The sequence below is a fragment of the Orcinus orca genome, chromosome 8, assembly GCF_937001465.1.
Source record: "Orcinus orca chromosome 8, mOrcOrc1.1, whole genome shotgun sequence".
Taxonomy (NCBI): Eukaryota; Metazoa; Chordata; class Mammalia; order Artiodactyla; family Delphinidae; genus Orcinus; species Orcinus orca.
The window spans coordinates 4,707,195-4,720,274 of record NC_064566.1 but is presented as its reverse complement, the minus strand read 5'-3'; the positions used below and the strand labels follow the sequence as shown (position 1 = coordinate 4,720,274).

Sequence of the window (13,080 nt, the reverse complement as noted above, 5' to 3'; positions counted from 1 at the left end):
AGGGCTAATAAAACCAGTGTAGATATTGAGCTTCAAAGACTGCTGTTTGACTCCAGCCTTCTGCCTCTTACATCTGCTGAATGTCACCAGGAGCGAAACTTGGGCTAGATCAGGGCCAGACTCTCATCGCCAGGCGGTTCTGAAACGCCAAGTCAACCACATCAGCAGATTGACACAGGATTAGTGTCATTTTAATGGGCACAATGTTGATTTTTATGTCACTTAACATGAGAGACCAGTGGTTTATCTGCTGTTGTGATAAGTTAGAAACTAACTGATTGGACCATGACACTCGTCACTGCTTAGCTGGCCCGGTAAAAGAAGAGCTCTTTGTGTTAGGGTAGGTCTGGGCTGCATCTTAGGTAGGTGGGCCAGGGAGGCTCTTAGAATTAAAATGGTGCTTTCACCAGATGAAAGTGAGTATATGTAGACAGTCTCAGTTTCTTGTATGCTAGTTTTGAAGCCAGTCTTTTGGGGGGAACTTTCCGTTGCTACTTACACAGAAGCTGACATTAGATGCTTACATTTTATCTTGGTGTATGTGATAGACAGTTTTTTTTTTAAGGATATAGAAGAAGATGATTTACATTGGTAACTTTTGCGGAAAATAACTTGATTTTAAAATTGATTTTCTCTCTCTCATTTTTATGTAGGGAAATATTGCCTTGTTTGAAGCATGTTGTAAGGAAAGAATACAGCAGTTTGATGATGGTGGCTCTGATGAGGAAGATATCTGGGAGGAAAAACACATTGCATTTACACCAGAATCCCAAAGACGATCAAGGTGAAAGAGAGTTCGTTATAGTAGTAATAGTGCCCAGTGCATGAGGCGAATGATTATTAGGAGACGTACACTGTAACCTCTCCAAACGTGTGTGTTTGGCCTAGAGATCAGTGCTTTCGTCACGACCAGAAATGCCCTTGTAAACTGATGTGAGCTGGTGCCGCTGCACTGTGTGCAGTGTGAGCAAATCAAGGCCATCTGCTTGAAGACACTCGGTGTCTGGGCGCAGCTCAGGAGCTGCTGCGACGCAGCCAGTGCTTATTGGCGAGTGGCGCTGAGGACTGCGGTCGTACCGCGCTTTGAGTAAACGGTCCCTTACCAGTAATAAGAGCAGCGGCTGAGTTACGTGTTGTTTCTTACAAAAGACCGAAAGTTTCCCCGGGGAAGGGAAAAGTTGTTTCTAAAAGTTAATTTAACTTGGGGAGACAGAGTCATGTCATTTGATACCCACTGGGATCAACCCAGTCTCTCCCCTCTCCCCCTCATTTTTAAAATTCACTCTATCCAGAAACCCCAGTTACAATGCAGAGCTTGTCAGACTGGATAAAAAAATAAGGCCTGGGCTCCCCTGGTGGCGCAGTGGTTGGGAGTCCGCCTGCCGATGCAGGGGACACGGGTTCGTGCCCTGGTCCGGGAAGATCCCACATGCCGCGGAGCGGCTGAGCCCGTGAGCCATGGCCGCTGAGCCTGTGTGTCCGGAGCCTGTGCTCCGCAGCGGGAGAGGCCACAACAGTGAGAGGCCCGCGTACCGCAAAAAAAAAAAAAAAGCCTGATTTATGCTGCAGATGGGAAATAAATTATTTAAAAACTTAAATTAAAAAAAAACTTTAAACACGTTAAAATTAAAGGTAGAGGGATCTATATTAATATTAAAGTAGATTTCAAAGGAAAAGGATAAAGGAAAGGTCATAAAGGGGTTATTAGAAGGACATAATGCCAACTGTAAATGTCTACATATCTAATAACAGGGCTTCAAAATAGAGCAAAAACTGATAGAACTGTGAAGAGAAATAGGCAGATTCTACAATTATATTCAGATATTTCAGTACGCCTCTCCCAGTAAATATATTCAAGTATACATGAAATATTTACCAAGAGAGATCATATTTGGGCCATAAAGCAAGTCTCAGTAAAAATGTTTCAAGTCATACAAAATACACTGTCTGACCCCAATAGAATTAAATTAGAAATCAGTAACAGATCTCTAGAAAATCTCCAAATATGTGGAAACAAATAACACATGAGTTAAAGAAAAAAATCACAGGGGAGGGACTTCCCTGGTGGTCCAGTGGTAAAGAATCTGCTTTACAATGCAGGGGACGCGGGTTCGATCCCTGGTCAGGAAACTAAGATCCCACATGCCACGGGGCAACTAAGCCTGTGGGCCACACCTACTGAACTCGTGCACCTCAGCTAGAGAGCCTGCCTCCCACAAACTACAGAGCCCATGTGCTCTGGAACCCCACACACCACAACAACAGAGCCCACGTGCCCTGGAGCCTGCATACCACAACTAGAGAGAAGCCCACATGCCGCAGCAAAGAGCCTGCATACCTCAACGAATATCCCATGTGCTGCAACTAAGACCCAATGCAGCCAAAAATAAATAAATTAAATAAATGAATAAATAATCAATCAATCAATCTTAACCAAAAAGAAACATTTAAAAAATCACAGGGGAAGTTGCACAGTACTTTGAATTGAAAGAAAGTGAAAATACAGTATATCAGGATTTGGACCTTGCAACTGCAACAGTACTTAAAGGATCATTTTTAGCACTAACTGCTTACATTAAAAAAGAAGAAACATCTCAAATCAGTGACCTCAACTTCCACCTTAAGAAATGACTAGAGATACAAAACAGAAAAACAGTAGGGAAAATCATTGTAATCAATGAGTCATGACTAAAAGTTGTTCTTTGAGAAGATTAATAAAACTGATATACCTCTAGACAGAATGGTTCAAGGAAAAAAGAGAAGATACACATTATTAATATCAGGAACAAGAGAGATGACATCACTACAGATTCTACAGATACTAAAAGGGTAATAAGGAATATTAGGAGCAACTCTATGCCAATAAATCTGACAACATAGGTGATCTTTGAAAGACACAAACTACCAAATCTCAAGCAAAAAACGATGACCCGAGTTGTCCTGTATCAAAGAAGTTGAATTTTTAGTATAAAACTTCCCACGTACACACAGAAAAACTCAAGGTCCAGATGGTTTCTCTTTGGTGAATTCTACCAAACATTTCACGAAGAAATAACACCAGTTTGTACAAAAGCTTCCAGAAAATTCAAAAGGAGGGAATAGTACCCATCTCATGCTGTGAAGCCACATCATTGTAACTTGATACCAAAAGCTGGCGTTGCATTACATGATATGAAAAGAAAAGTGACCTGTTATTCTCATGAGCATAGGTACAGAAACTCCTTTAAAAATTATAGCAAATAAATGCAACGATGCGTCATGACCATGCAAGGTTTATTCCAGCAATGCAGAGTTGGTTTAACATTTGAAAATCATTCAGAAGGCATGTGGCTGAATCCAACATCTATTCCTGATAGGAATGCTCAGCAAACTGGAGATAGAAGAGAATTTCTTCAACTTGTTTAAAGCTTCTCCAGTCAACCTACAGTGAGCATCATACTTAATGGTAAAAGACTGAATGATTTCCCCCCAAGGTCAGGAACAAAACAAGGATATCTGTTCTTACCACTGCTTTTCAGTATTGTGCTGGAGGTTCTAGCCAGTGCAGTAAGTCAAGAAAAAGAAATAAATGGTTTCTAGATTGGAAAGGAAAAGGTAAAATTACCTTTGTTCATAGACAATGTTACTATCTATGTAGAAAATGTGTTGTAATCGACGAAAAGACTACTAGAACAATAAAGTGGGTTTAGCAAGATTGCACAATCTTGGATCAGTATAATTGTATTTTTACGTACTGCAGCCAACAATTAGAATTAAAATTACTAAACAGTACTATTCACAGTAGCATCAAAATATTAAATATATAGGGGTAAATCTGACAAAAGACATGCAAGGGCCATACACTGAAAATTATAGAACAGCTGAGAGAAATCAAGACTTGATAAATGTTTAAGAATTGGAAGACTTAATATTGTTAAGATGCCAGTTCTCCCCAGATTGATCTAGATTCAGTGCAGTCCCAAACAAAATCATAACAGGTTTTTTTGGTAGCTGTTGACAAGTTGATTTTTAAATTCATATGAAAATGCAAAGGACCTAGAATAACCAAAACAGCTTTCATTAAGAACAGCATTAGAGTATTAACACTACCTGACTTCAAGGTACAGTAATTAAGACAGGGAATAGATCAGGGGGACAGAACAGAGAACCCGTAAGTAGACCTGCACACATATGTAGACATCTGATTCATGGTGGAGGTGCAAAAGCAGATCAGTGGAAAAAGGATAGTCTTTGGAAGACATAGTGCTGGAACAGTTGGACTTCTATATGTAAAAAAATGAACTTAGTCCATACCTCTTACTGTATATACACATTAACCCAAAATGGATCTTAGGCCTAAATGTAAGACATAAAACTAGAAAACTTAATACTGGAAAATCTTTGTGACCTTGGGTTAGGCAAAGATTTCTAAGATACAACACCAAAAGTGCTGTACATGAAAGAAAATTTTGATAAGTTAAACTTTATCAAAATTAAACACTTCTGTTCTTCAAAAGACACTTAAGAGAATGAAAAGACAAAGCATACACCAAGAGAAAACATTTGCAAATCATATATCTGATAAAAGACTTCTGTGTAGAGCATATAAAGAACTCTCGTAACTCTATAGTAATAAAAAAGACAACCCAATTTTTAAAATAGGCTAAAGATGTGAAAAGAACACTTGAGAAAAGAAGATGAGCACTTGAGAAGAAGCTCAGCATCCTTGGTAATTAGGGAAATGCAGATTCACGCCACCAGGGGACACCTCCACGCACCCTCCAAACAATGCAGTTGTTTAGATTATGATCTGTGTCTTCAAGCAAAGCCCAAGTGGGAGAACAGCGGGAGACCCAGAGTAGGATCAGTCTTAACAGAATGACGGGCAGATTGGATCCAGGTGAAGTGCAGTACGATCTTTTTGTTGTTGGAGGACTTTTGAATTCTTTGGATTTAGCTGGTGGCCGACAGGCAACATTAAATATTTTGGTCCTTTTTTCCTTAGCTCGGGGAGTACAGACAGTGAGGAAAGTACAGACTCTGAAGAAGAAGATGGAGCAAAACAAGACTTGTTTGAATCCAGTAGCGCCAACACAGAGGATAAAATGGAGGTAGACCTGAATGAACGTAAGTTGCCTTCTTCCGTATCAGCCGCTCTGTGTTGGAGATAGCCTACAGTATCTGAGATGTCTTCTGAAGGAATAGTTAAGTTGAAGCACATGTTGTCATTTGAGTCCCCTTGAAGGTTTAAGTCTCAAGGACCGGGCCTAAGGGAAGGAGCAAGTTACACCTTTGATGGGAGAGCATCTCTTTACGGTTTGGAAACCTTCTGTGTGAGTCTGGCTAGAGGATAGAGCACACTGGTAGGTCCATCCTCTGGCTACAGAGACTGGGTACCAGAGCAAAAGGGGAAAGGCCGTAGATTCTGGAAAGATGAGGAAAGACTGATCTGTAGAATCAGGAGTGCACTTAAACCAGAGGAAACACCTTAAAGCTCGAACAGTTTTAAATGGGTTCTCCATGGTTTGTTTATGAACCCTGTAATCCTAAAACTTGTCCAGCTAAGTGCTTATTTATGTTTTGCTGCTTGCTAAGAAGACTTGTGTTAGCTGGCATTATAAAAATACTGTTAACTTCTAAGAGTCCAGACAAATTTTTTTGTGCAAGAGCCATGCAGGTTGCTACTAGGGCTTTCCTCAAGGCTGAAAGGGCTTCCTGTTACCCAGGAAGGCCTTTTATGACTCAGTTCCAGAGGCTGAAACCCAGCTCTGGAGGTCAGGTTCAACCTCCTCGTAACCTCAGAGTTTAGCAGTAATCCAGCAAATCCCACGTGTTACAGACCCAAAAATGGAGAGCCAGAGAGGAAGTACAGATCCTCTGTCCTCTCACTCCTTTTCCAGCTCACCTTCTTCACGAGGACGTGATACCGTTCAAATCAGCACGCCTTTATCAGGTTCCTCCTGTGTGCCAGGAGCTTAGAACCTACTGACGAAATGGAGAGGTTTACCATCCAGTGTGATGAGGATGGCGGGCCGGGGGAGCTCGGGGGGCCCGGCTCACCCCAGGCACCTGCAGAGACCTCCCAGAGAATGGGATGCATAATAAGGACAAGTAGGGATCAGTCAGTTTGCACAGAAGGCAACTCATATGAAGGCGCAGAGCTGTTTAATGTAGCTCAAGAAAAGGGTGAGGTGGTGGAGGTGAGGCCAGAGGCCAGAGGAGAATTTTATCCTGAAGGCAGTAATCCTCCTCCTGAGGGTTTTACTAAGAATTACAGTATTTGATCTGTTTGGAGATGATCACTGTGGGCAGCAGCGTGAGAGCTGGATTAGAAAGGGCACACTGGAGACAGGAAAACAGCAAGAGACTCGGCATTACATGTGAGAAATGGCGAGGGCTCATCAGGACAGGGGCCAGGCAGCAGCGAGAAAGAGACAGGCTGGAGACCCTGATCTTTTAGCTCTAGAATGTGTGTGTGTTCACGTGTATGGTTCAGTAGTGTTGAGTATATTCACATTATTGTGCAGTAGATCCTCTAGAACTTTTTTTGTCTTGAAGGCTGAAGCTGTACCCATTAAATAACCACTCCCCATTCCCCCTGCCCCAGCCCCTGGCAGCCACCATTCTACCTTCTGTCTCTGTGACAGAGAGGACCTCATCTAGGTGGAATCACAGACCTAGGGACCTCATGTAAGTGGAATCACAGAGTATTTGTCCTTCTGTGACTGGTGTATTTCCCTTATCATGATGCCCTCCAGGGTCATCCATGTTGGAGCGTATGGCAGGATTTTCTTCTTTTTTAAGGCTGAATAATATTTCAGAGTCTGTGGTTCTTTGAGGTCACTGGGTGGGTGATAAGTGACTTGGAGAGAGACCACACACTTGGTATGATTCACTACCACTGTCACGGTGACGCTGGAGCTGGGTGTGGGGACAGGGAGAGATGGAGGGGGAGCATCCTGGATGAAGGTCCCATTCACCCTTACTCGATGGGGTGTGGCCTTACAGGTCTCAGCCCTCCTGACTCTGCTCCTTGGGAAGGGCTTCCTTTGCACTGACAGGTTCACAGGGGTCGAGGTGGGGCCCGCGAATGGGGGGGTGCTCCTCTCCTAGGGCTCTGAGCTGCCTCACCCCCCTGACTTGGAGAGCCTCCGCCATCCCCAGCAATCTCTGTGGCTTCTTTCAGTGGTTTTCGGGACTGTTGAGTTTTTAATGTTAGACTAATTCTGGGGAGCTAATCTGGGAAAGAATATCCCAGAATGATAACAACAACAGGAAAGTCATTTTTGTGTAGCCTAATTTAGTTATGAAGTGGAACTTTGACTTGGATGGAATGAGTCTAGAACTTTGCATATGGTGGGCAGGCAAAAATGCCTGTCAGATTGACCCTTCTAAGGTTGCAGGTGAGGTTTTCAGACATTGAGGTATCATCCCTTCTCAGTGCCAGTGGAGCCCAGCCGCACACACACAGAGTGCAGTGCAGGAAGCAGGCCCTCATTTAACCCTCAGGACTAAGCAGATGGTCGTATCCAAATTGAACAAATGAGGAAACCCAGGCTAAGGGGAGTTAAATAACTTGCCCAGAGTCACAGTAAGGTGGTGTGTCTGTAAAATTGGTACACTTCTGTTGTACACAGGTACTTCTTGGTCATTTGTCTCGAGGAGAATCCCCAAATAGCTAGCAGATTCCCTAGTCTAGCATTCCTTGCTTACAGCCTGGAGCTTCCAAATTGTGATAGAAAACATCCCTGATAAAGAACAGTGGTCCCCACAGCCAGCTTGTCCCAGCAAGGATTTGGGGACTCAGCATTGAGTACTGTGAAGGAAAGCATGGTGTGCGATGAGAGCGAGCAAACAAACAGACCTGATTCCATCTGAAGGGACACATCTCAGGTGTCGACATTTAAACAGAGACCGGCAGGTTGGACCCAAACTGCAACATGAGAGGAGCAGCACAGACAGGGAGTAGCGCCCCTGCAGTCCCGCCACTCCCACCTCTGAACGCACTCCTGTGCCTGCAGGACCTAGAGAGTCAAGAAGAAAAAAACTCCTCTCTACTTTCAGAATTTCACTTCTGACACCAAATGTGTGAGTTTCCCACACAGACCGTTTCTCCACACCAGCTGAGTGTCCTGTGCAGCTCCGTTCAGGCACAGACTACGTGGGCTTAGAGTCAGACCACACAGGTTAAGGGCTCAGTCCCACAAGATAGCTGCCCCATCCCAACCAGTACTTCTGACCAACTGGCTATAAATAGGGAGTTCCCGTGACCTCTTTGGGTTTGATTATTTGCTAGGACCGCTCATAGAATTCAGAGAAGCACTTTATCTACTATTACCAATTTATTACAAAGGATATTTTAAAGGATACAAATGGACAGCCAGATGAAGAAGTAAATAGGACAAGGCCCAGAAGGGCCCCAAGCACAGGAGCTTCTATCCCCATGGAGTTTGTGATGTGCCACCCCCTGTCGCCACCCCGGAAGCTCTGAAGTCCGGCAGTTTGGGTTTTCATGGGGACCTCGTTAAGTGGGCATGATCGATTAAGTCATTGATCATTAGTGATTAACTTGACTTCCAGCCCCTCTGCCCTTCCGGAAGGTTGGGGGAAGGGGTGGTGGGCTAGGTCTGAAAGTTCCAACCCTCTCGCCACCTGGTTGCCCCTCGCCGGCCCCCACCCTGCGGCTGTCCAGGAGCCCCCAGCCGCCAGTCATCTCATCAGCACCCGTCTGTCACTTCAGAGGTTCCAAGGGTTTGGGGGGTGGGTGGTCAGAGACCAAACACATATTCCTTATTATGTCACAGGAAGCCTTGCTGTTGTTTGTGCTAATGGTAGTAGACTGCAGGGCGGCCGTGGAAAGCATGAGTGTGGAGCGTGGCCGGGTGTGGACTGGGAAGCATTAAGGTTGTTTCCAGTTTACTGCAGTTGAATAGCCGGCATGCTTTTCTTTAAAAAAAATAAACTATTTATTTTGGAATAATTTTAGATTTACAGAAAGGTTGCAGAGGTTGTCAGGGAGTGGCTGTATACCCTTCACCCATCTTCCTCCTGATGTTAATATAACCTTGGTACATTTGACAAAATTAAAAAATTAACATCAACGTGTTCTTTTATGTGTGGCTTTGTATTCTTGTGTGATAATCTCTATTGGAAAAAAATCATAGAGAGGAATTGCCAAGGGATCAAAGGGAACACACAGTTTTATAATAGGGTAGATGTCACCAAACTGCCCTCCAAGTGGCTGTACCATGTCCGCTTCTACCCACGGTGTATTCGAGTGCCCTTGGCCCACAACTGTGGGCTTTTCATCATTGCACATCTGTTTTTGAAAAATACTTGTGTTATAGTAAACTACTGAGGTGTTCTCAAAATGAAATCCTTCCCCTCTTTTTAGCGCCCAGCTGGTCAGCCAGCTTTGATGTCCCCATGGAGACAACGCACGGTGCTCCCTTAGACTCTGTGGGCTCTGACGTCTGGAGCACAGAGGAGCCAGTGCCGACTAAGGAGACAGGCTGGGCTTCTTTTTCCGAGTTCGCGTCTTCCCTGAGGTGAGCATGTGCGCCAGCTCTCTAAAGCTTTCCACAGGAGAACCGAGGATGCCATGGGTGTTGTTGACACTGTTGGTCACCTTGATTTTCTTCCAAGTTGAATATAGTGCCTTAAACAAGGTAGAGCATCAGCAGGGGGAGGGATTGACACAGCTATGAGTTACAAGAAGAACAGTCCTCCTCCTTCTTTCATCCAGGATGAACTGGGAAAGGAGTAGATCGTAACAAAGTAGGCTGGGGAGATATGGCCAGCAAGTCAGCACAGTGCTGATGAAGGTGTCGGGACAGGCTTGGGAACAAGGTGAAGCCAAAGAATTCCTGGCAGACACCTCAGTGTGGAATATTACAGAAAAATGCAGAATATATCTTGAATTGAATAGATAATACGAGCTTGTATTTCGCTTGTAGCTGGTCTAGTGCTGTAAATTAAGGGGTGTGACAGGTATGGCTGTCAATCTTGTTAACTGTAATTCTCAGTAACAGCAACCTGTCATTTTGAAGTTTTCCTGAATAATATTGTCAGCATTTGAGTATTAACCATGGACTTCATGTCTTGTTAGACTTACTTTGATTTGATTAACGTTGTTTTATTTCATCTACTGAAAAACAATCAATCTCCAGCACCCCATTTGAAAGACTTCGTTGCTTTCCCCATTAACCAGTGATGCTTTTAAACAGTCACTGCTAATGGAAAAGATACGAAGACAAACTGTTATGAACTCGCATGTACCGTTACAGACAAACCAAAGAGGCGACTTTACAGCACCTCTAATAATAGCAGCGAGCCGTTATTCAGAGGTAAAAGTGAGATTTATGGAAAATATCTCCAAAATATGATGAATTACTTCACTGACTCTTCCAGTGCAGGACAATCAGGTTTCCAGCTCTTGCTCTTCTGGTTACTTGAGAATGTTGTTGGAGCATCTTGTTTACCTTTACAAGCCCTTGTGCACAGGCCGTGTTTTCTCATTAAATATCATTAGGAGGGCCAGGCCCTCTAGGCAGTTTGACTTGAGGTGATAAGGATTTTTGTAAAAATGGCACTGCAGATACAGTTCATATTGTACAGTGTACACACTGCTGTGCCAGCCCTGGGAGCCTGGTGATTATGTGACCATGAGGGGCTGGGGGCATTTTGAAACTGTCTAGAAACCTCTGAGAAGTCCCTGTGTGACTGCCCTGCTGATTTAGCAGAATATCGGCCCACCCACACTCATCTGCTACTCCAAGCCGCCGTCCATGCTTAGATCTGTGTGTCATTCATTGGAGTCTATAACCAACTGTGTCTCCCCAGTGGAACTGGAACTGATGTTCAAAGGTTTTTTGGGAATAATGATAACTGACGTCTGTTTCCCACTGCTAACCTCTGAATTTTCTCTCTTCTAAAAGTACAAAAGACTCTTTAAGGAGCAGTTCTCCAGTGGAAATGGAGACCAGCACGGAGCCAGTGGGCCCGCTGGCGCCCAGTGTGGCTGCGCTGGCAGTGCAGCCGGAAGGTGGGTGCAGAGAGCGCCGGGGCACAGCCTGTGGGCCGCTCCTTTGGTGGTGGTTCACACTATAACTTTATGCTGAGTTTTCTAGATTGGAAAAGTTGTCTTTGTCCACAAAGCAGGTTTTTAAAAAAGTTCAGGGGCTCCAAGGACCCAGGAAAATGAGATGGTGGGTCTGATGTGAGCAGGGCTATTGAGGAAAAGAAGTTGTGTATGTTTGCCAGAACCACAGCATGCTGATCCTAGAACAGTAAGGGATCTAAGTTACCAGTCATTCGGTTCCCTCAAGACAGGAAAGGAAACAGGCCCAGAAAGGATGAATGGCCTAGCTTACAGCACCCAGGGTGAATAAAACCAGACCTAGTCATGTGTGCTCCGAAGCCATCTTGCACCCAGGGTGAATTAAACCAGACCTAGTCATGTGTGCTCCAAAGCCATCTTGCACCCAGCTCTTTCGTCCCTTGGAGTTTGCTTTCTTGGTGCATATGAGTATGTCTGGGCACATTTCAGGCTCTCTGGTGGTTTATTTCCGTCCCACCTTCGTGAATAGGTGAAATGGTCAAGGGTATCCAGTGACTATCTTTTTCAAAACGTGCACTTGTTCCTTGCGTAGGCCCTGAACTATTTTCAACCTGATGAGGGGCGTGGGAGGTGGGGGGAGAGCACGGAGGTTAGTGAGGGGGCGAGGAGTGGGCGTGGATAGTATGTGGAGGAAACAGAGAAGCCAGTCCTTAGAAAGGAAATGAGGGTACAGGTAGAGGGCACAGGACCCAAGGGGCAGGAAATTAATAAAGCCAGAAATTAGTATTTTGTAAACATTCTGTATATAGATGACATAATTTGTCCCTCAGCGGTTCTACAGGTGGCTTCAAATACCCCCATTTTGTGGATAAGAAAACTCAGGCATAGGTTGGGTTCTTTGCCCTGGGCTCTGAGGTTGCTAAGTGGTAAGGTGGTAAGGCTGGGTGTGAATTCAGGAAGTCTGACTTCAGAGCCTACACTCATAACCAGTATACCCCATGGTTCCCTCTTACAGAACAAAGAAATAATCCACAGGGAACCACAAAAAGGTAACTTTAAAAAAAGAAAAGAATAGGACCCAAGTGTGGGACAAGTGAGAGGAGAAGGATGAATGAGAAGGGTGCATGGATAAACCATGAACTGGGTTCTGGTGGGTTGTGGTTGTAGAATATACGACCACCCGTCCTGCGCTGGGAACTGGAGAACATGAGGGGCAGGAGAGTTGACTGGGAGAAAGCTGGGTGTGCAGGTAGCTGGGGAGACGGGGGGACTCACCAGTCCTACGCTGTGGGGAACCCACGCAACTTCTCTCCTGTGGGCATCGCTAAGAGGCAGCAACAGGCAGATCATGTCACTTTCCTTCTTCTTCAAGCAGTAGAGGTAACGTTGGGTGGCTGGGTCTGCACAGATGTTCGTGACATTCAGCTGTGTGTCCTTTTCAGCACCAGGCAGTGTGGCCATGGAAGCCAGCTCTGATGGAGAGGAGGATGCAGAAAGTACAGACAAGGTAACTGAGACAGTGATGAATGGCGGCGTGAAGGAAACTCTGAGCCTCACTGTGGATGCCAAGACAGAAACCGCGGTCTTCAAAAGGTAACCAGGGCTACAGTGTGCTGGCAGCTGCAGGTTGTTGGAGGGGCGGGGGGAGGCAGAGGGGACAGAGACCGCAGATATTAACAGCTTTAATTTGATTCAAATGTGGGTTCAGACATTAGCCTGACATCTTTCTAATATCTCCGTTAAATTCATTGAATCTTAACAAAGAGATGGAGTTTGGTTCATTAAGTGGTCCTCCCCCCCCTCCCCGTTTTCTTTAAAGATTATTTATGTAGTTATTTATGGCTGCGTTGAGTCTTCATTGAGGCACGCAGGATCTTTCGTTGCGACGCGCGGGCTCCTCTCTAGTTGTAGCGTGTGGTTTTCTCTCTCTAGTTGTGGCACGCGAGCTCTGTGGTTTGCGGCATGCGGGCTCTAGTTGAGGTGCGCGAGCTCAGTAGTTGTGATACACGGGCTTAGTTGCCCCACGGCATGTGGGATCTTCC

General features: G+C 44.9%; 1 protein-coding gene across 19 annotated transcripts in view; it reads left to right on the top strand.

Moving 5' to 3' along the window:
* Positions 1–13,080, top strand: part of PPP6R3 (protein phosphatase 6 regulatory subunit 3) — a 126,772-nt gene that overhangs the window by 102,485 nt on the left and 11,207 nt on the right. For all 19 annotated transcript variants that reach the window (XM_049712978.1, XM_004278042.3, XM_049712977.1 and 16 more), the window contains 5 exons: positions 654–784; positions 4,985–5,106; positions 9,374–9,527; positions 10,917–11,023; positions 12,481–12,631. In XM_049712978.1, coding sequence (XP_049568935.1) covers positions 654–784; positions 4,985–5,106; positions 9,374–9,527; positions 10,917–11,023; positions 12,481–12,631 — 665 coding nt within the window. The remainder of the gene's footprint in view (positions 1–653; positions 785–4,984; positions 5,107–9,373; positions 9,528–10,916; positions 11,024–12,480; positions 12,632–13,080) is intronic.